Source organism: Phyllostomus discolor, chromosome 8 (genome assembly GCF_004126475.2).
Source record: "Phyllostomus discolor isolate MPI-MPIP mPhyDis1 chromosome 8, mPhyDis1.pri.v3, whole genome shotgun sequence".
In the NCBI taxonomy this organism is placed as follows: Eukaryota; Metazoa; Chordata; class Mammalia; order Chiroptera; family Phyllostomidae; genus Phyllostomus; species Phyllostomus discolor.
In genome coordinates this window covers 19,545,421-19,565,212 of record NC_040910.2, presented here as the reverse complement: position 1 = coordinate 19,565,212, position 19,792 = coordinate 19,545,421, and the positions used below count along the sequence as shown (strand labels likewise).

The 19,792-nt window shown below is 46.7% G+C and overlaps 1 protein-coding gene across 1 annotated transcript in view; it reads left to right on the top strand.

Annotated features, from left to right (window-relative positions):
• TMEM154 (transmembrane protein 154) overlaps window positions 1–19,792 on the top strand; it is a 41,084-nt gene that overhangs the window by 17,390 nt on the left and 3,902 nt on the right. Inside the window, exons 2-6 of the mRNA XM_028521593.2 lie at window positions 1,209–1,472; window positions 1,568–1,606; window positions 7,190–7,217; window positions 8,409–8,494; window positions 10,307–10,364. Of these exons, the coding sequence (XP_028377394.1) occupies window positions 1,209–1,472; window positions 1,568–1,606; window positions 7,190–7,217; window positions 8,409–8,494; window positions 10,307–10,364 (475 nt within the window). The remainder of the gene's footprint in view (window positions 1–1,208; window positions 1,473–1,567; window positions 1,607–7,189; window positions 7,218–8,408; window positions 8,495–10,306; window positions 10,365–19,792) is intronic.

Genomic DNA, 19,792 nt, shown 5'->3' with positions numbered 1-19,792 from the left:
GCGGATTCCCTGGTCTTGGAGAAAACGGAAATGTTTGTCTATGTAACCAAAATGATTAGACCATGGTCAAACAAATATTGTCATAGTCAAGTCAGAGGACACCATTGTCACACAGTCGCACATCTAGGTAAGGCACTGAATTGGCTGGGCAGTGGCCAGCGTGGACATCCTGTGACCAGTGGCCTGACCTGTGGGAACAGGGCGTCATGTGAGACGGCCAGCTCTTCCGTTTGCACAGCGCCTGTCACTGTGCAAAGAGCTTTCACATAAACGATCTCATTTGATAAGTTTTTGCCCAAACTTACATTCTATTTTCCTCAACGGGCCCCATCTGATGATAGAAAACATTATACTGTGATAGGATGAAAACCTTTAGCCCACCTTACCATGGCCTCTACACAGCCAGCTGAGGGACGATTTTTTGAATCACCGTCCTTTGCTGTCCTGTGGTGGTTTTCCAACACAGTCTGAGCTTCAAAAAGCATTAACTCGCTTATGTCTTTTATGTAGGGAAAGTTCTAAAGATGCATTGTGCTGAGTAAATGTAAATATGGATACAGGTTCTTTAGTCTCTAAATTCCCCTTGAGAATTTCACTTTAAAAATGAAATACACATTGTATTTTTACCTAGAATCCCGGAGGATTTCTGCTAGGCAATCCCACAGGCAGACTCAGTTCCCTGCAGAACATGAGACCTGACCCTGAAATCTAAGCAGTCACCCCAATTTCAAAGAATTCTTTTCCGTAGATAAGGGAACCTTTTATTAAAAATGAGGGCATGGTGCATTGCTCTACACCTAAAAGCGGTATGTGGCCAGTGTTTACCTTTCAGTGCACGTAAATTTAGATTTACTCAGAAATGTTATTGAACCATGACACCCTACAGGAGATGTCTTGGGATATCACCCATGACAGGGCAAAGCTTCTCAATGTCTTTGCTTAACTGTTTCTCAAATACCGGTCAAGGCTAAACGGCCGGCCTTTGTGGGAGATTTATATCTTTGGACTCTGATTCCACGTTCAATATACTCCCAGCTTGAGCTCCATTCATGTTAAATCAATACCGTGAATCACACCGACTGGAAGACCCAATGTAGTGAGTCGCGTGTATCACTGGATGCATGTGGAATACATTTAAAAGTCATTGAAAACAGAACCTGTTCGCTTTGTCTCCATGGCGACCCCCGTTTTGTGTGTGTTCCCCACAGAGAATTCTAGCACAACAGAGGAGCCGACAGATACACCCGAGGAAGTGGGAAGTACAGATAAAGATGCTACTATCATAACCACAGCTGCTACAACAGTGGCCACAGAAACACTCACCGAATTGACGGATTCTGCCTTCCTGGAAGAAGAGGATCATCCGCTCGAGTTCATATTAATGGTGTCGATCCCATTGATTTTACTGGCATTTCTACTCTTATCAGTGGTATTCATTATGATAAGATATAAAAGAAAAAAAACTAAACAAGGTAGATATTTAGCATGTTCCCAATTCCAGACAAGTGCTTCATGTGCCAGTGAACAATGAACAAAACGAAATTCTTTTTTTTTTTTTCCTACACAGAATCTTCTGTCCAAGGATCTCAGAGTATTTTCCAGACATGTGAGTATTATCCTAATGCCTGCCTGGAGCTGGGGATGGGGTAGGAGAAGGAACTGAGAGGTTTTAAGTTAAGCAACAAGGACTGTATAAAATACTAAGTCATGAATGACATATTTCAATGAAATTTTCCAGAGTTTAAAAATACCATATTTCTTTCTTTTTAAAAAAGAGAATGTTTTCAGGCTAAATGGAAATTTAATATACACAGCTGCCAGCTCTGTACCAAATTCAGATGAGGATCCTGTACGACCTTGACCAATAAATAGGTCAGGGTAGCATGTCCCTGCCATTGGGGGAAAGGGTGAGGGTGGTGAAGCAGTGGGTCAGACTGGGGTCAGGATGGACCGGGGTCAGGGATGGGAGGGCAGAGGCCTCGGGGTCATTCCACGGAAGGGGACTCTGCCACCTCTGTTTCTGTCGCAGATGTTGTTCCCCCCCCCCCCCCCACGCCACATCCCGGTTGGATCTTGAAAAGGCCTGGGTAAAGCAGTGTTCTTATCCTATTCAAGTGATGCTAAGTTTCATAAGCAAAGTCTTAACTGGCTAAAGATTACTATCATTCACCTCATGCAAAACAAATTTCCTAGAGAACTCCCTAGATCAGTGATTCACTCTGAGCGTATTCAGTGCCAATTCTAGAGGCATCAAATACTAGGTTTTAGGGTCGTTCTAGGTCCAAAGCAGACTTGGGTACTTTGGGCTTGTGCCAGGAAAACATGACTCCAATTAGACTTTTAAGCTGAAGCCTTTAGTCATTCCAAAACTCACTCAAGGGATGAGAATTTCTCCAGTAAGATACACGTTCATATGTGCAACAAAACTCCGAGTATGCCCCTCCACCCGCTAACAGGGCATCTCTGTGTCTGAGGTCATGGCCTTGGCCTGCAGGCCTCGCTCGCGGTCCAGGACCAGGCGAGTTCTCAGCGGGACCTCCAGGAAGCGGTGGTTCTCCACTTTCTCCTAGGTGAGCGGCTGGGAGCCGCGCAGAAGCCCTGCGGTGCGTTCCCCTTCACGATCGGGGCTGGTACGAGAGACTCCGAGAGAGTGGGAAATACACTCTTGTCCACTGCTTGAAGTTTCAGGGTGACCTAGTAACAGTAGTCACGTGGGAGCTGCTTGGTAAGCTGAAGAAAAACGAAAGACAAACAGAGCTGCCTGGACCCCACTGTGTTGAAGTAGCGAAAGTGAGAATTTCCTGCTTAAACCATAGATCACCCCACAGCTGGTCTGACCTACGGATGGGGTCATGGGGTGGGGGGGGAACTTGGGGGTGTTCAGTGGAACGGCCATGCTTTTAGGCTCTAAATCCAGAAAGGGATTTTGATGATTGAACATCATCATGAGACTCTCAAAGTTCAGAAGCCACCCTAAGTGAGAGGCAGCCCTGCTGAGACCCGCCCCGCCCCCCACCCCTGCGCGCCCTGTGAGTGCACCCTGCCTGGCAGCCACACTTGAGGCGTTGGCCGTTCCGGGCCCAGCCTGTGCTTTCACGGTGCCTCTGCCTGGGATCGCCTTCTCTGCTTGGCAAACTGCAGTCCGCTCTGCGATGCCCAGTTCTAAAGATTTTATGACGCCTTGAGCACCACTCTTCAGGCAAAAATAATCGCCACCTCTTGTGTGCTTCCGGAGGCTGTGGTCACGCTTGCTGTGCACAGTAGTGACACTGGCATAAACTGACCACGTGGCCTTTTTTGGTCCTTCTTTCTTACTAGGTTATGCTGTCTTTAAGGTCCGAGAGAAGCAAGACCGTGTCTTATTTATTTTGTTTAACAGCGAGGCGCGGAGGCTGCGAGGACAGACTCCGAGCTGCACGGCCTCCGTGGTGTCTGCCCTTCCCCCTTCGATGAGCCGTCTGTCGGCTCCTCGGCCGCAGTGCGGGAAGATCCCAAACCTCCCTCACGGAGTTGTGATGAGAATGAAATGAATTCATCTATGGAAATCACTTAGGAAAAATCATTCCCTGACATATTGTGTTAACTTATTATTATTATTCATTTTACCTAAAACAGTGCCTAACCCCACACATAGATTAGCTGCTCAGTAAGTGTTGGTTGAGTAAATTAAACAATGTTAGAACCTATGTTAAAGAACACCTATTTTCAGAGATTAAAGACACATTTTCACATATCCGTACTACACATAGGCACATTCTTTTTAGTTTAAGTGTGCCTCACTTGTAAGCAAACACAGGGTAGGAAAGCTAGAATTTCAGAGCAGTTGCTTATCACAGAAGTTTTTGACCCAGAGAGCTGTATCTGAATATTTTCTTTTACTGTCTACTTCTTTAGTGTGGCTACAGGCAGTTAACTGCTTAGCACTTGCATACCTCCTCAGACCAGGCGAGTGCTAAAGGGTTAATGACCACGGCCCACTGAATTCCACCCATTTGTGTTTAACCTTATAAGCAAGTCAATACAAGAAGAATATTTAAATGAACGAAGTCTGATTTAAGTACCTTTCTCCTCCTTCCCCCAGGAAAAATAAAACTGCCATCATGTGTCAGCATTTTGCTGGGAAAATCCCCCAAGAACTGTTTTCTTTTTAAAGATTTTATTTATTTATTTTTAGAGAGGGAAGGGAGGGAGATAGAGAAAGAGAGAGAAACATCAATATGCGGTTGCTGGGGGTCATGGCCTGCAACCCAGGCATGTACCCTAGCTGGGAATCAAACCTGCAACACTTTGGTTCGCAGCCCGAGCTCAATCCACTGAGCTACACTAGCCAGGGCTTCCAAGAACTGTTTTGAGGAAGAGCACGGATGACGTCCTCTCAGAGTTGGGGGTACCTAGATATGGTTCCATTCCGCACGTGAAGAGAGTCTGGTCCACTATTCTACACCAGGAAAAAGTCTTTCAATCTGGCAGCTGAGGAGGAGTTGGCTCACATTTTTAGGAAGCACACTTCATCCATTTGGGAATTAGTTTTTTCTTTGGGCCTGTCTGGTTCAAGTCCGAGAAAAGGGAAGTGCTGTGCAGTAACTCCATGTTCTACTGTCGTTCCTCCTGCACCCCCGGGCAGTAGATTTGCAGTTGTTATTATTTAATGTTTATTATACGCACCTTGGGGTGCTGTGTCTCTCTGAAAGAGCTGTGGAGGCAGCTGGCGGTAAACCGTGACTTCACACAGGCCCTGGCGACGTGACGCCTGGCTCTGCTCAGGAAATCTCCAGAAAGAGACTGTCTCCCTTGCTCACCGTTCAGCCTGGAAACAAGATAAACAAGCCAGGCTCCTGCTGGGCCCCCACCCCCACCGGGCCCCCAGCAATCCCACCAGCCAGTGCACAGAGTAGCTGGGAGCAGGGCATTGCCAGGCCAAGTGGGTGTAATGTAGGAACTGAAAGGGGAGGACAAAGTGGGGAGAAGGTTGTGAAACGCAAGAGCTGTGAGGGGGAAAATGGAAGCAAGTGTAGGTGAGGGGCTGTGTAAAAGCTGCATTTGCCTCTTGGTTGCAGGGAAGTAGGTGGCTATTAATAAAGAGATCTAGGCCAGGTGGAGTGGAGCGCGCAGGGCCTGACTGCTGAGGACGAGCAGTAATTGGCCTCCCTCCTGGTCTAATGCTCTGCGGCTGTGCGCTCTCCCAGATGTTTGCCTGTTGCCATGGCGGCTGGGGCAGGGGTAATGGTCCTGGAGCAGGGGAGATGAGGCCACAGAAGGCTTTTTGCTTTGTTTGAATACTGATTACACGAGCTTCCAATTTGGTGCATCTGGAGCACTTTGGTAATGGGGTTTCAAACTTTTCCATCATCTGCAGGTGGGGCTAGCTTTTGCTGACTGTGAAGCCTGCAGGCATTCAGATTATAAAGAAAAATCTATGCCCTGGACACTGGGGGCTGTGGGAACACTTGCTCCCCGAGAAATTAGCAGGTGGTTATTAAGCAGGGAAAGCAGAGAGGGAAGGGGAGGGAATGGCAACCCAGGGGGATTTTTATGGGTCACCTGTAGGGGAAGTTCAATTTGTACAGGGGCTTTATTTATATTAAAATCCCCTAAGGAAACAGCATGTCAATTTTAGATGAAAAATGTGTATAAAATATAAGATGTACATACTCCTCTTTCCCCAAAGTTTTGAGGAGTCAGGTCTCTGCAGAAACCGTCAGATTCCTCTGGTGGGTAGAGGCGACCGGAGGGGCGGGGTGAGGGGCAGGAGGTCATAACCTACAGCCCCGGGAAGGTAAGCAATGGTGGCATGAAGTTTACATCTGTGCCCAGCTTTCCTGGATTAGCAATGCCATTCAAGCTTGCCAACCCACAGGAAATTATAGCAGCTCCCGGCTGCTGCCAGGAGCTTGGTTCCAGGTGCCTGCTGGTTCTGTCCCCTTGCTGGGGACCTGCCTTTCTGCAGGCCAGACAAAATGAGGTCTCTGACTGCCAAGGACCGGAAACATCAAACTGTTTGGTGGACCTGTACAGAGTGGCTTGCTTCTGAATGGTTTCCACATCATACAGGGTGCAGCAGGCCTCTGCTCTCCACTTGCTTGACAGCGTTGCCTCCTTTCTCCGGGTGCATTGATCCCCTTGCCAAACGCAGCGGAGCCTGAGCGGGGACATTGGGCTCTAATTCTTGCCACATGTTCATTTGGAGTCTGAGCTGCGTTAGAGCCACCTTGCCAACTGTTATCTGACTCTTACCTCACACAATAGCAGGGAAAAGCAGGCTCGTTGGAAGTTTCACTATTACCATAAGTCCACTAAGTACCACTAAGTCCAGAACACTGACCATGAATGTAAGCCAGGTGCTAGACAATCCATATTAAGTCTATAAATTTATTCAGTAAAGGAATACTGTGTGTTTACCAGGTACTGTGCTAGATGGGGGGCGGGGGGAGGGGAGGGGTGCAATGGCAAAAAGACAGACATGATCCCTGCCTGCCCTTTTGGAACTGTGGTCTATTGGAAGAGACAGGTAAAGAGAGTTAAACAGATGAATCGATCCATGACCAATTGTGGCAAATGCAGTGAAGGCAGCAAGCAAGGTCTTAAGCTGGGAACAACAGCAAAGATGGGCCCCTTCAAGAGAGAGGAGTTGGGGCAGCCTCCCTGAGGAAAGTGTGTCAGTGAGAACAGAAGTGAGGGATCCAGCCGTGCAAAGAGCAGGTGCGAGGCGAGTTCCAGGGGAGCTCCGGATGGAGTGCCCCACAGCCTGCTCTGGGACACAGGGATGGTCACACGGCGTTCTGTCTGGTGTGTCACCAGGAGACGGAAAGCAGTGCTTTGACCACTCCAGACCCTGGAGCTCAGGGTCACGGAGCACATCCTCTTATGAGACCCCTTTCTCCTTCCCCCCAACACTGCTTTTCTCTTCGGGTGAGAAAACAGACGGAGGGGGCGAACATCTGATCTGAAGTGAGGGCTCTCAGAGCACCGTCCTATCTGAAAGAAAGCAGATCTCACACGGAGTGGGACCCCATTCCAATATGGCAGTCGGCACGTGTTCGACTTAGAGGTTCATTGTTGCTGCTTCAAAAATGCAATTTACTTAACACCATTTTGTTCTCTTTGTAAAGCAGATTTCGGCTGTTGTCGAACTAAAAAGTTGTTGCAGACAGACAAAGCTAACGCGACCTTTATATTTATTCTCTTTTAGATGAACTGGGAAGCGACAACCTGAAACTGTGAGTCCCCCCACGCCCTCCACCCAGCTCAGTGGGGACGGGGAGTGAGGGGGAGGAGCAGACTAGAGGGGCACCTGCCTTTGCAAGAATGTTTGTTCCTGGCGGGGACCTCTTGTTTCCCCGGCCCTGGGAGACAGCCCCCAGTGGCCCACGGCCCTTGGAAGGATGTCCCTGTCCTCAAACCTCAATCCAGAAGGAGAGCTGGGCTGAGGACTGGGTCCCGTGTTCGGAAAAGAATATTTTTCTGAGGGCTGCTACCAATTCCACATGCACAATAGTTACATATTCTGACCCTGGGCGTTTTTCAAAGACATCAGTGCATTTGTTTGGATTAAAACTTTTATCAGCAGGGAAGAGACTTCGGTTGGTATTAAGGGAGGCGAGCCCTGGTAGAAGAGGAGTAGAGAGGAGAGGAAGAGAGGTCCCAGAGAAGGGAGGGGAGGAGGGCGGGGAACAGACGATTCAACCGGATGAGTGTTCTAGAGCGATGCCCACCTCCTCTTCCTGCCCGCTCCCCCACCCCCAGCAGCCTTACCCAGGCACTTCGCTCACTTCCTCTGCAGGCTGTAACACCTTCACAGCTCTTCGGAGCTGGCGCTCTTCCTCCCCAGCCCCACCTCCACTAACTGGGGACTTCGTTCCCCTAACGGGGTGCTCTCACCCTCTAGACCCTGGCAAGTGAGGGCAGTGGATCTCTGAGAGCAACTGCCCCCTTTCTCCAAGACAGCCAAGTGTGGGAATTGAAGGGGGAGGTGATGCAAATAGTCTGTTGACTGTGGCTTCTTGACTTGGGGTCACTGTTCAAAAACCCCAAAGAAAGGGAAGTGAAACTAAGCCAGGCAAAGTTGCCCAGTGTGGCAACTCCCCGGAGCAGCCCCGCTGGGGTGGAAGCCCCGTGTGCTCCCTGTGTGCCTTCAGGGGAGCAGAGTCTCCTGGCCTCCCCGTTAGCCCAAGCCTGGGTTGTGCGCCCTCCGTTTCTGGATCGGTGAGAGGCGAAGGTGGTTTTTTTTTGCTTTCTTTCCTGTTAGAGTTCAGTACACCTGAATAGAGCACATGCTGAGTCTACCCTGGAGTATAAGACCCTGAGTCAAGGTCCTCTTCCTCACAGTCAATATTTTCAGTGCCCCTACAGACATTCAGCACTCCACACATTTTCTCTCTCTTTCAACAAGTGTTTTGCTCTCTTTCTAGCCCAATTTTTGAGGAAGACACACCGTCTGTTATGGAAATAGAAGTGGAAGAGCTTGATAAGTGGATGAACAACATGAACAGAAATGGTACGTGGTGCCCTGGGTTTTTCTGTCCTCTGTGGTACGAGAAGGCCGAGGCAGCTTCATGAAAGCCCCCTCACGCTGGAGTGGGACAGTGGGAGTCCGGTCCCCATGAGCTCTGGCACCCGCAGATGACACACTTGGGTCTGCCCATTTCAAGTATTCAGTCCCTTCATTGCATCGTTGCCGCTTGTGTGCGTTTGTGTACAAGTTTTTTGGATGGCCCTTTTCAGGGAGAAAATGGTCTTTTTTCAAGGAAGGAAATCTGAGTGCGCTGGAAAAAGTTGGCACGTGGCATCACTTTATATTTAGAGAGCTGTGACTTTAACCTGTGTGCGGTGACAAACTTTAGCAGCTACAATCGACAGAGATGGGTGCTGCCCGTGGCAATAGACACTGGCCATCTGTGGCTCTTCACATTAAATTTTTAAAAGTAAAATTTAAAATGTGTTTTTTTCTCAGTCACTTGAGCCACATTTTGCGTGCTCAGCAGCCACTTGTGGGTTGTGGCTGCTGTATCACTGCATGCAGATCTAGACCATTTCCATCACCGTGGACAGATCTATCCGGCAGCGCTGACATGGACCATAGTATAAACATTGCCAAGTAGCTCAGTTTCCAACTGGTACCTGGCAGTAATGGTAGCATATGATCCTCACCTTTTATTGAATTAATATTTGGACTTCCAAGTAATGACAGATGTTTTTTCTTTTTAAAATTTCTTTAAAAATCAAAAAAAATTATTTTAAATAATCAGATTAGCTTAATAACATCCACTATTTATACTGTTGCATCATTTGTGTTTTTGACATTTATCTTAAAAAATACCCTGGGGGGTCTGTCAGAGTCGGCAATGCACAATGGAGTTTCTCTAATCCAAAGATTTGGTATCAGAATTTATTGTACCAGAGGCCCGTCGAGATGAGTTTCCCCCAAAATTGGCACCACTCCACTAGGGTGCCCAATTCTGAGCAGTTGTTCATCCCCCAACACCGAGGGCAGGATGGCCCTGGGCAGCGCGTGAGCAAGGGAGTGGGTTGTTGAGATAACCCTTCAAGTAGGTTCACTGTTGTACTCGCTCATACTAGTAACATAGGTACACAGTAGAACTAGGTTTGGATTAGTAAAATTCAAACAAAAAGTACAAAGAAAAGAATTCCCCCACCCAAAGATGACCCTCTTAAAATCTTGGTGTATTTCCTTTTGTTCCTGAGGTCATTTTAGTACAAAATCATGGTCCTGTTACACTCATTAAATCTTAAAGTGTGTGGGGGGGATTTCTGTTGCACACTGAAGCGGAATTGTTTTGACACACGGGTGACAGACCCAGTTGCTCTGTATGCCCCCTAACAATAGCCGCGGTGTGAGAGGGGAGAACTCAGACTTCTCCGAGGTTATCAGCTCCCCCACTCTGCCCGCTTCTGTCTGATCATGGGTCCCAATGGACACCGTCCCGCACACATCCGGACCTCGGGGGGAGCCACCTCACTGCAGGGTCTGTCCGGAACTGTGCGGATTCCAGCTTTTGGAGCCACAGAGGGGCTCTTCAGGGCCGGGGTGGCCAAACCTCAGGGAAGGGGCCCTCTCCCACAGGGCCGGAAGCACCCTGAGGTCCTATCGATCTGTGCTACCAGTGCCTTTTCCAGGCCCGGAGCCTTGCCCCCACTCACCTCGGCACCCCTGGGCCTCCCCGGGGAGGCTGTGTCTGCACACGGGACCACGCAGGCTGGGGGAATGGGCGGTTTGCCTGTCTGAGTTCCGTGGACAGAAAATAGAGCTTCAGGGACTCACCGTGTGTTTGCTTTTGTTCTGTCCTAGCCGACAGTGAGTGTTTGCCTACCGTGAAAGAAGAAAAGGAATCAAACCACAGCCCCAGGTACTTCTAATGTCTCCCGCAGATTCTCTGTGTATGGGGGGAGGGGGGGCTGGAGACCACAGTGGAGCACTTTGGCTCACCTTCTGGGTGCTTGGAAATTTTACGTGACATTTTACCGGGCTGCATGTGTGTGTGGTGTGGAGAAAAGGAAGTGTGAGGGATGGAAACTAGAAAGGTACAAAGTAAATAGTTACTCTTTATTTTTAGAAATAATTTAGTGTTGACATTTTCTGGCCCTTCTGAAGAGACACTGACTGTTCAGCAGGCTCCTGTTTTCATCATAAAACCTTCTGATTATCACGAACTGTAGGTTTGTTTATGTCGGATGAGTAGATGCTCAGTAAGGAAAATAGAGGGAAGTGATGGTTTCAAAGAGGGTAGCTGTGAATAAGAATCAGTAATGAGTTATCTAGAGAAGCAAGGGAGGGAGGAAGGAAACAAACCCTACCGGGATGGGATTGTTAAAGGAGAGAAGCTAAATGAGACATTTAAAAAACATTCCATTCTACCACTAGGTGGCTCTGCTTGATAGAAAATTTTAGTGCATCCGGGCTTGGGTGCCTTTCAGCCCTCTACAATCCCATTCAAATTACATTTTGTGAGGGTAGAAATGACCGTGTTTGGGTGTTTTTGATGGGGAATTGTTTCCTCAAGATGTGGGAGGTGCTCGCAGGAAGCGGGAGGGGCCATCCAGCAGGTCGGGGACTTGCCGCAGAGCACGGCTGGCTGTCCTTTGGAAGGCCCTGACCCGCTGAGGAGGTGGCTCCAGATGACCGGCGAGCAGAGAGCTTGACTGAGCCCAGGACCAGGATAGTCCATTTCTGTCGGAATAAACAGAATAAACTTTCAGAGCAGGATAAACACCACCCACCTTCTCCCCCTTCATGTTAACCAGAGGCCCCGTGCCGGTCATTTTCCGTGCTTCCCGCGGGCAGTCTCTGCTCGCTGGGGGTCCCTGAGGTCCGAGCGTTACGGGGACAGACCGGTTACTGGAGCGGTCACATGTTTGTCCTTACGTTGGATCCTTATTCTGCCTCTTCCCCTAAACCTCACCTAAGAAGTCACCACTCTGCAGGCGTCCCCCCCCCCCCCCCCCCCCCCCCATCAAACCTCAGCTCCGAGGCGGGAGTGTGCAGCTCCTTGCAGACAGCGGTACTGTTACCTCCGCAGGTGTTTGCCTGTTAACATGTATTGCTGGTTCAGAAAAGATTCTGTCTTATTTGAATGAGATACCAGATGTTTACAAGCAGATAAAAGAAAAAAATTGCTAGGGGGAGTCTGACAAAGGATATCACGAAGAAATATTTTCCCTGCATTTTCACCTAACCTAAAAATGAGCTGCTGTGTACATCCAGGATAGGGCTCAGGTCACCTCCCAAACCCTAGAAATGCCTTATTCCCGCATCTCCCATGGGTGCTGTCGGAGGATGTGAATGTCAGTTGTTTCCGTATACCTGTCTGTCTCTTGTTTTCTGAAATTATTGGCGACATTGGAGAAACATAGCGTTAGAGAAATGCATGATGGAGAAACCTCCTTAGAAATTGTATTTCTGAAATATTAAGAGGTTGGTCTTAGATATGAACTCTAGCTCATTTCTGCCCATAAGGCAAAAAAAAGGCACCTTAATTTATTTGGAGAGCTGCTTCATGATAAATTATTGTTTTTCAAGGGAATGTGTGCATTCCTCGGTGGGTTCGCAATGGCCTGGCTTTAATTCTTGGGGCGACAGCCAGGCCCTCCCCTCACCCCCTCTCTGCAAAGCTGGCATCGGCTGCAGGCCCCACATCTGGCACCGTGGGCGCTTGCTGGTTACTTCAAAGGACATTACGATATTGCAAAACAAATTTAATTTTTATTCAGTAAAAACTAAAAGAAGTACAAAACACTTAGAACAAAGCCTGGCACAAAATACATTCTCAGGAAGTGTTGGTTATTATTCTTAATAAATTAAAATTGAGATACACAAATTCACTGTCTTTGGGCCAATGAGGCTGGGTCCTCAGGCCCAGGCACGTGGGTAATGTTGGCTGGGCTGTTATTTTGGCACCTGGTTTCCCCAGTGACTTCTTTTTGAATCTCGCCAGTCCTGAGAAATCAGAACTGGCTTCATCGTCTAGGAATGATCTGGAGACTTTCAGTTCCTCTCCACGACAAGCATAGGCCCATTCATGTTGATGATTTCCGAATAGTCCTTTTACTTGTATGGAGTTTTTCAAAGGATATGCCTGTATAGTATAGTATAGTATAGTATAGTTTGGATTATTTTATAGTTTGGATGGTTTTTCCTTTCTCTTGTGATTTCATTTGCATTTCTGTCTCCTACTACCATCTTAATCACGTTGACAGTCGGTGACATGGTCACTGGGTTTGGCCACCACCCAGCCCTGAATGCACTGCCGTGAACTCGAAGAAGACTCAGCCTTCTCTCGTTAGGGTTCCTCATCTCAGGCCTTCCTGAGTCTGCATGTCTAATCGAGGGCAGGAATAAGGTTTGCTCTTTTCTCTAAGAGCGTGTGAACCCTGAGAAGCACAGGTGGAGGGTGCATCGGTCACTGGGCTGAGAGTCAGAACGTTCGTTTTAAGACCTGGCGTGACGGCCGCTTGTTCCTCAGAAAAGGACGAGTGACTTTACCCTCTGAGCTTCAGGTTCCTCATCTTGAACAATGGAAGGAACACACCTGTTCATGCAGTTTCACAGGATCACAAGAGAGAAAAACACCCCTTTGTGGGTCTTCAACCACTATGCAAATGGAGTGAATTCTCTGATGCTCTGGCAGCAGCTTTGCCTCTTTCCCCAACTGGCTTTTTTTTTTTTTTGAGACTATATTTTAGAGCAGTTTAGGTTCACGGCAAAATGAAGCGGAAAGTACAGAGATTCCCCCCCACCAGTGACCTCCCCCACCAGAGAGGTCTGTTTGTTACAATCAATCAACCCTCTTTGACACACCATTACCCCCAAAGTTCCCCTTTGGCCTTTGTCCATGTGAGTCACCTTCCTCTACCATGCAAGCAGTGCACAGGTCACACTGATGCTCCAGAAAGTGTGTAATAGTCCCCGAGGATCGAACTCGGCATAAAACGCCCTTCCCCATCCCCCTGCTAATTAAGACTTCTGGAACCTGTTGACAGGGTTCAGCCCTTCTTGATGCTAGGACGTCACCCTGACATAGAAGCTCTGTTATACAGAGTCTGTTGTGCTTGGGGGGGGGGGCGTCGATCTGGCCACCACCCTATACCCCATGCACCACACTGCGGAAAGCAGCTCCAACTCCTCCAGCTTCTCTTGTTGGGGGCCGTCCTCTCAGGCCTTTCAGAACTCGCCACACATCCCGTTGGCCAGCCCCATCCTCAGGGAAGGGGCATTTTTCCCCTTGAGCTGTGAAATCTAAAATTTTGCCTAGGATTTAAATAAGGGCCAGAGGTGTACAAAGTGTTATGGAAACTGTACGGTATGGTTTTCATGTTTAAAAAAAAAAACAATAGGAAAAGACAAAGAAATGATAGGGGAGAAGGAGTTCTATATTCTCATTTCTCGCATGAACACCGTTCTCTGTAAGTCATACCTGTTATGTGCCAGGCTCTGTCTGAGGTTCTGGGGACAGTGTCCGGGGGAATGGTGTCCAAGGGGTGGGGCTGGGCAGTGGGCGAGGCCTGTCTGCCTTAGACTCGGAGAGAGTGGCTTCACTGACGCTGGTGAGCGTTGCCAGCCCATGGTGATAACAACAAAAAACAAAACAACAGGCCCGCTGAGTTGGTTTAATCCGTGTTTACACTCTCTGTAAAGGACGCACTCCCGCACTCCTGCTCCGTCTCCCCTAGCCCTCACCACACCTTCCCGAAGGTCACTGGAGAGTGAAGACAGCGAGACAGATAGAGTCCTTTGTGTTACGGTGCTGGCCGGCCTCTCCCTTCTCCCTGAGGCCTTTGTGGTTAGTTTCCCGAAGGCGTGGTGTCTGTGCCTCTGTACGCTTAGGTGGACAGCCACAGAAAAGAAGTTGCAAATATTAGCCCAGTGCCCACCTTCTTTCCCTTCGTGCCTGCTGGCCACAGTGACAGTTTTATCCTGAGGAACAGCATTGGGGAAGACTAGGGGAAAATTAGATTAGGGTCCATCCAAGTGGATTTATAACTTGGTAAGCACCGTAGTGACAACAATAAGACATTTCTATAGCATTTTCTATACGCCCAATGCCCTAGTACCTAGAAATTTGTCAGAGAATGTAAATAACAGTATACCTGTTCTGGTTTTGTAATAGCTCCATTGTTTACTGTATTGATTCATAGCTGAGCTCAATGACATTATAAAAATGAATCACTGCCCTCGCCCATATGGCTCAGTGGGTTAGGTGTCATCCCTCAAAAGCAAAGGGTCGCTGGTTTGATTCTGGGTCGTGGCACCTGACTGGGTTGCGGGTCCGGTCCCTGGTCAGCGCAGGAGAGGGGGCAACCGATCGGTGTTTCTCTCTCACATCAAAGTTCCTCTCCCCTCTTCCTCCTTCCCTCCCCCTCTCTCTAAGAATAAACAAATAAAACCTTTTAAAAAGTGAATCACTTCAATACTTTTCAGAAAATCCAGGTTCATTTAATATAGTATACTTTGAATTTATTCCTATTTCTCCCCTTCTCTTTGTCTTTTTTTGTTTGTTTGTTTTTGGAGAAAGTACAATTGTTGATGTAGTTTTTCAAAATATATTTATCGAGTCCCTGCTATGTGTCTGACACTGTCTACATTATGCCAAGACAACCAGTTAGAAAAATGAAATAATTCCTCTCACTAAACCTGGAACTCACAGAGGTTAATTAATCAACTTCTCTAAGTGTATATAATGACTTTATGATAAAGGTTAGTCTAGAGAAAATTTCTTTTAAAACTGCATTTTTCATTTCTTTTTTTTTAAATTAGTTAAAATAAGAGAGCTATTCCATAAATTAAAGGAAAAAAAATTTAAAGATTTTATTTATTTATTTTTAGAGAGGGAAGGGAGGGGGAGAGAGAGAGAGAGAGAGAGAGAGAGAGAGAGAGAGAGAGACATCAATGTGTGGTTGTTGGGGGCCATGGCCTGCAACCTAGGCATGTACCCTTACTGGGAATCAAACCTGGGGCACTTTGGTTCGCAGCCCGCACTCAATTGACTGAGCTATGCCAGCCAGGGCTCATAAAGGAAAATTTTGAGGGAAAAAAAAGCAGCAGAAGTCCAGAAGCCATCAGGTGCACACAGGAAAGTGCTTGGCAGGTGACACCCTCATCATCTAGTGTGGTCATTGACAAGACCTGAACCATGTAATTGCAAGAAAACAGTTGATTTGTATTAACTGTTTTGTATTAACTGCCTCTCCACTCAGCTAAATCTCTGTGGCCACTTCCAATTATTCTCTTTGTGAGTTTCTTTCCTCTTCTCTAGTTCCTCAAAAGTCATTCATAAATCGAGAAGTATTGAATGTTAACTGTATTAAGTGTCAACTGGCTTCCCTCAAATCGAGGCTAAATATTGTGAGGGATACAAAGTAACAGTTTATAATGCTACAAGATGATAACCTCAAGTAACATTGTTAAAATGCAGGTGTGTGGGAGGAGCGGGGGAGGGAAGATGTACTAAATTTAATAAACCACAGCCTTGCTTGAATAGTGGCCCAGATTATGTCTGCACTAAGGGCATGATCCATGTGTCTTGGACTAATTCTAGGCCTGACGTTGATGTTGCACAGATGCGCGACCTCTGTAACTTCACCTGGGCCAGGCCTCTTTCTGGAAGGAGAAGGGGTGTTATACTGATGCAGAGAAAGGGAGCATGCTCAAACCGTTATGTGACTTTGTGCTAAACTGAAAAAACGCACTCTCCAAAAACCCAGTTAGGGAGCGCCCTATCTCAAGAAAGTTTTCCCATAGGTTCAAGGCCGTCTTTGGAGAAAGGACACGTTAACTGTGGGCATAAGGAAGGATTGTTACAAGACACACTGGTCGGGAGAACAGGGATGGCTTATCTGACCCTGACTGAAACCGAGGGGCCATCATGAAAGAAGTGTCAGAGTTGCATCCATCCTCATTTAACTGGTGGCATTCCAGTGAAGTGCTTTCTTAAAAATAATCAGGTGGTGCTTTTTAATCAATTCATTTTTCCTGTTTGTAGGCTTGTCACTACGCAGGCTGTTGGGAAAGCTGTCCCATATTCTTAAAATATAACACTCCAAGAAAAATTACTCACTAATGCCGCTCTCATAAGTAAGTTAACTAAGACCTTACGAATTAACATCAAGGCAAGCAGTAGAGGCTTGAAGCAAGATCACTTATTTTATTTGTTGCAACACTGTGGAGGTTTGCCAAGATATTTTAACAGGGAACTCTAGAATTTGCCAGGGTTAAAAACGTCTGGGCTTATTTGATTCTTTCACAGAGAAGGTAAATAGCCACAGAGACAGCAGGAAACACGACTCACTGTGTACAGGAGTGAGCAGGGAAGAGAGAAGGCCTCCGGGCTCAGAGAGCAGGCCGGACCTTGGGCTGCTGACTTACCAGCATCAGGCCATCGCGCCACCAGCGAAAGTTTGCATGTGAGTTGCAACACTAGGAATCACACGATGCTTGTACCCACATTGGGACTGCCCCCTGGGCGGCACGGTCTGTCACGTGCTCAGGGTCCACAGATCTATGTAGCAGGAAGCGCTAGGTAGGTGTGAGCTCCTTTGCTCTTTGGTGCTTGAAGTAACAGCGCTCTGGGTGGTGGGTGGACAGTGCCACTCGCTAAGCCTTCGAACTGCTTGTAGAGCGTTTTGAACAGACCGTGTTTAGGTACATTGTGCTCAGAAATGGAAAGTTTGTTTTGGAGGATGGTTTTTTTTAAAGCTTTTGGATATTTGAAGCAATATTGGAGCCCCTGTTTGATAGACAAGCATTTGCTGGTATAGAATCTTCCAGATAAGATTGTGTCTGTACATTGAGCCTGGAGCACAGTGCTTTACCTCCATTTTCTCGTTTATTCTTTACAACAGCCTTGTGAAGTACGTGGTATTATTATGCATGTTTTGCAGATATGATGAGAACAGAAAACTGAGGTTAAGAGACACCTGACCCTATGTCCTGTCTACCAGGCTGACAGACCAACTGTCAGCAAAGACTAGCATTAGTGAGACCATAAAAGCTACACAAGATGTGAAACAGCCAGGTATAAACGTAACCAGAAAATGCATGGGGAATGTAAACAGGAATTGTTCACATTTTAATCAAGGGATGTAAAAGAGTTAAACAAGTGGAGAGAGGCATACTGTGTTCCTGAATGAAAGATTCAACCATATAAAAATGCTCATTTTCAGTTCAACCTGTCTCTTAAATATCCCAAGGGACATTTCGTCTGGAACAACCACTGTGCATAAACGGCCCGGGCGATTCTCAGAGAAGGAAAGAGAACAGCTGTGAGACGGGGGGGGGGGGGGGGGGGGGGGGGGGGGGGGGCAGAGTCCCAGGGAGCGTGCACCTCTAACGGATGCTATGTACGCCCAGAACCAAATAAGAACCATTAATGGAATGGAATTGGATAATAAAAAAAAGCCTCCGGTATATCTAAACCTTTACTATAGTATAAATGTAGCCTTTCATAGGCAGTGATTATTCAATAAATAGTCTCAGGACAACTCATATTTGAGGGGGATATTTAGAACTCTACCTCGTATTTAGATTTAAATAGACCCCAGATAAATTTTAACGTTAAAAATAAAGAAAACTTCAGGAAAATGTAGGTAAATATTGTAACTTTAAGGTGGGGACTGGTGTGAAAGCCTGACACACGGTCAGAAACCACATCAGAAAATGATGAACCGCATTAAAAACTCAAATTTTCTGCACTTCAGACACCACAATACATAAAATTAGGAGGAAAATGACCAACTTGAGAAATCCATATGATGAACAAAAATATTATTATTAATCCCCAAACTAATAAAAAAATAATTGTTTCATTTTAAATATCAGCAAACAATATTGATAAGCAATCCAGAAAATGAAGAAATTAAAATTACTGATAGAGCTTTGAAAAATGTTTATTCTTCTGAGTAATAAAAAAATAATAAAAAAATAAAGGCAAATACTATAATAGTTTCACCTATTAGATTTACCAAAAAGTGAAAACAATAATACCCAGTGCTGGAGAGGCCGAGCGGAAATGGGCATTCCCCTGCAGTGAGGTGCCGGGGGAAGGTAGACTGAGCCGAGTTTCTAGGGAAGGGGGTAATGCGACTGCAGGCTGGTCAGGTTCCAACATTTTGTACATGTCAACTCAGCAATTCCTCTCCTAGATACTTATGCAAAGGTTAGTCATTGGAAGTGTGCAGCAATTTTATAATAAATAAAAACTAAAAATTGCCAACAGCCTCCATATTTAACAATAAAGACATGAGTTTAAAAAGATTCTTTCGTCTCATGAGACAATGAAATTCTCTGTAGCCACTAAAAAGATATTTTATATTTACTAACAGGAAAGATGCCTACATGTGAATCAAAGTGAGTAACACAGAGTATCGCATAATATGCATAATACGGTCCCATTTTGTACAAAAAGAATATGTCATTATTATAGAAAAGAAGTGTAGAAGAGTATATAGCAAAATGTTAACTCTAGTGGGATTCTTAGTATTCTTTCTAAAGTTACTTTTTAAAAGATTTATTTTTTAGAGAGAGGGGAAGGCAGGGAGAAAGAGAGGGAGAGAAGCATGGATGTGAGAGAGAAACATCAGTCAGTTGCCTCTCCCAGGCCCCCACCTGGGGATCTGGCCCAAAACACAGGCATGTGCCCCGACCAGGAATCAAACCTACAGCCTTGTGGTTTGCAGGCGCGCTCAACCCACTGAGCCACACCAGCCAGGGCAAGATTGTTAGTATTCTTGGTTCCTTTATTTGTATTTTCTGTTTTTCAACAATGAATATGGATTGGTGTTATTTAATTAATTTTAAGAGCTACGTCTATTGTGACTGCTGGGCACAGGTCAGTGCAGCGGACGAAGGAAACACTGGGCCCGTCCCCACGCGGCTCTGTGATATGCTCTGCTCAGAGGGGCAGAAGCTTCAAGGTAAAACCACGAAAGTAAAACATGCACCTCAGAGCCTTGTGCTCTGTGGAGATGAACTCTGGATCTTAGAAACAGTATCTTGCTACCACCCAGTTTCCAAGAAACGATACCTCCTTGCCCAGGTTAAGAGTTGCTCGGAGTGACTTAAGTGAATTGTTACATCTACTCTACAGATTAAAAAAACGTGTCCTAGTTTTCAATTCGGTTTCCATTTTAAATAAGTTTTGCCACAGAAGTTGTCCTTTTGACAATGTCGGTCTTCCCTTTCCCATTGTTTGCCCCTCCTTATCACAGCTTCTTCCTCATCGCCATCACACAAACACAGACACCCACACACACACACCCTGCTCCCCTCCCTTTTCCTGGATCC